The sequence below is a fragment of the Tachysurus vachellii genome, chromosome 12 (genome assembly GCF_030014155.1).
Source record: "Tachysurus vachellii isolate PV-2020 chromosome 12, HZAU_Pvac_v1, whole genome shotgun sequence".
Lineage (NCBI taxonomy): Eukaryota > Metazoa > Chordata > Actinopteri > Siluriformes > Bagridae > Tachysurus > Tachysurus vachellii.
The window spans coordinates 25,277,962-25,280,461 of record NC_083471.1 but is presented as its reverse complement, the minus strand read 5'-3'; the positions used below and the strand labels follow the sequence as shown (position 1 = coordinate 25,280,461).

The following is a 2,500-nucleotide window of genomic DNA, read 5'->3' as shown; positions in this document are numbered from 1 at the left end:
TAAAATAAAACACTGGGACTGAACCACAAGAAGAGAAGAGAGGAAAATGATATGTGTGTGTGTGTGTGTGTGTGTGTGTGTGTGTGTGTAAGTAAATACACCTCAAAATATATCGAAAAATAAATCCTTTTAGACCACTTCACGAACTAAATTTTGAAGACTTTATTTGTCCAGGTTTTCTTTACTGTATTAAAAATGATGAAAAAAAATCCCTGCAAGATTAAATAAATAAATGAATGAATAGAAAATAAATAAATAATAATTGAAAAATAATCCATAAAATAAGGGACGCTTCAGGATTAAGTGTGAAATGTAAGAACTTCTACAGTAAGCCTTGATACCAGCACATCCTGTGGGATGTGATAGCCTAGTGGTTAAGGTGCTGGACTACTGATCGGAAGGTCATGAGTTTGAATCCCAGGTCCACCAAACTGCCACTGCTGGGCCCCTGAGCAAGGCCCTTAACCCTCACTTGTTCGGTTGTATAAACTGAAATAAAATTGTAAGTCACTGTGGATAAAGATGTCTGCTAAATGTCATAAATGTAATCCCACCATCATGAAGATACGCACTGAGATGTCGATCATCCCAAACACCTCCGTCTCACTTCTTGTCAGACGAGTTGATCTAATGCTGGTACGATGTTAATAATTACTAATCCTTTACCAATTTAACCAGCTAGTTACTTCACATGGAAGTCGTTCAGCTTTAAGTTTGCAGAAAGCCCGAATCCTCCGGTAATGATTTGCATGTCGGACGTGATTGGTGGAAAGGTTACTTAGTGACATCACGACCTAAGCTGGGCGTGTGGTAAAAGTGCTGGGCTACAGATCAGAAGGTCGTAAGTTCAATCCCAGGTCCACCAAGCTGCCCCTGTTGGGCCCCTGAGAAAGGCCCTTAACCCTCAATTGCTCAGTTGTATAAAAATTAAATAATGTAAGTCGCTCTGGTTACTGTATAAGAGAGTCTGCTAAATGCTGTAAATGTAAATGTAAGCTCCGCCCCTAAATCTGTTTCAGAAGCATTAAGAAAACTTTAAATGTGGGGAAAAATATAGAGTTTGTCTGTTTTAATAATTCTTGCAAGTCGAAGGAGAGAAACGAGCATGTGACTGACTCTCGACTGACTCTCGACTGACTCTCGACTGACACTCGACTGACACTCGACTGACACTCGACTGACACTCGACTGACACTCGACTGACACTCGACTGACACTCGACTGACACTCGACTGACACTCGACTGACACTCGACTGACACTCACGTTTTTCCCGGAGACTCTTTCAACCAGAAGAGATCGTCGCTGGTGATGCCGTGCTGTCTCGCTCCCGGGACCTGAAACACACCACATTACACATTCAGTTCTGTTACCTGAACTGACATTTCGTGCTCTCGCTCTTTCGGGTTTTTTCTCTCTCCTGCGCTCTCTCTCTCTCTCTCTCTCTCTCTCTCTCTCTCTGTCTCTCTTTAAACAGAAGTAATAAAGAGACTGAAAGAGAGGGAGTGAATTTTATCTAGCGCTCTAGCACAAACACACACATCAAGGTCAAACATAAGCTCCCTCCCTCACACACACACTCACATGCGTGGGGTATTTTGGACGTCCGCCGGTGGCTATCACTATGTTCCTGGCCGTCACGGTCGCCTGCGTGAAAGAAAAACAGAGATAAATTATTGGAGTGAAGGAGGAATGTGAGCAGTGTATCAGGAGACAGTCTCTCTGTACAGACCTCCTGTCCTCTGGTGTTCACTCCTCGGATGGTGTGAGGGTCCAGAAAACTTCCTTTCATATTGAGATATTTCACTTTCCTGCTCACACACACACACACACACACACGCACGCACACGCACGCACACGCACGCACACGCACGCACACGCACGCACACGCACGCACACACACGCACGCACACGCACGCACACGCACGCACACACACGCACACGCACACACACTGATGACAATAATACTAAAACATAATTTTTATATCTATATTTAATATACATCACATCACTACACTGATCTACAGACATTATGTAAATAATCTGAATAAAACACTCCGAGTCATTCAGTAACAGTAACAGTATAATCCACGATGGACTCGTGTTTATTTCTTTCTTTGACCATGTTCTTTATTCTTGTTACAGCTCTGTGTGTGTGTGTGTGTGTGTGTGTGTGTGTTGTGTTTTACTCACTTGTCCTGTAGCTGAACTCTGTGGCCCCAATTAAGGGATTTTACATAATTCTGCACAGATCCTGCCATAGACGTCCTGCAACACACACACACACACCCCACAAACACCAAACACCGTACACACACACACACACACCCCACAAACACAAACACCATACACACACACACACCCCACAAACACAAACACCATACACACACACACACCCCACAAACACAAACACCGTACACAAATACACCCCACAAACACACAAACACCAAACACACACACCCCACAAACACCAAACACCGTACACAAATACACCCCACAAA

General features: G+C 43.7%; 1 protein-coding gene across 1 annotated transcript in view; it reads right to left on the bottom strand.

The window, feature by feature from the left end:
• txnrd2.2 (thioredoxin reductase 2, tandem duplicate 2) overlaps nt 1-2,500 on the bottom strand; it is a 23,350-nt gene that overhangs the window by 18,453 nt on the left and 2,397 nt on the right. Inside the window, exons 5-8 of the mRNA XM_060882995.1 lie at nt 2,193-2,267; nt 1,732-1,810; nt 1,584-1,646; nt 1,266-1,336 (exon numbers count right to left, since the gene is read on the bottom strand). Of these exons, the coding sequence (XP_060738978.1) occupies nt 1,266-1,336; nt 1,584-1,646; nt 1,732-1,810; nt 2,193-2,267 (288 nt within the window). The remainder of the gene's footprint in view (nt 1-1,265; nt 1,337-1,583; nt 1,647-1,731; nt 1,811-2,192; nt 2,268-2,500) is intronic.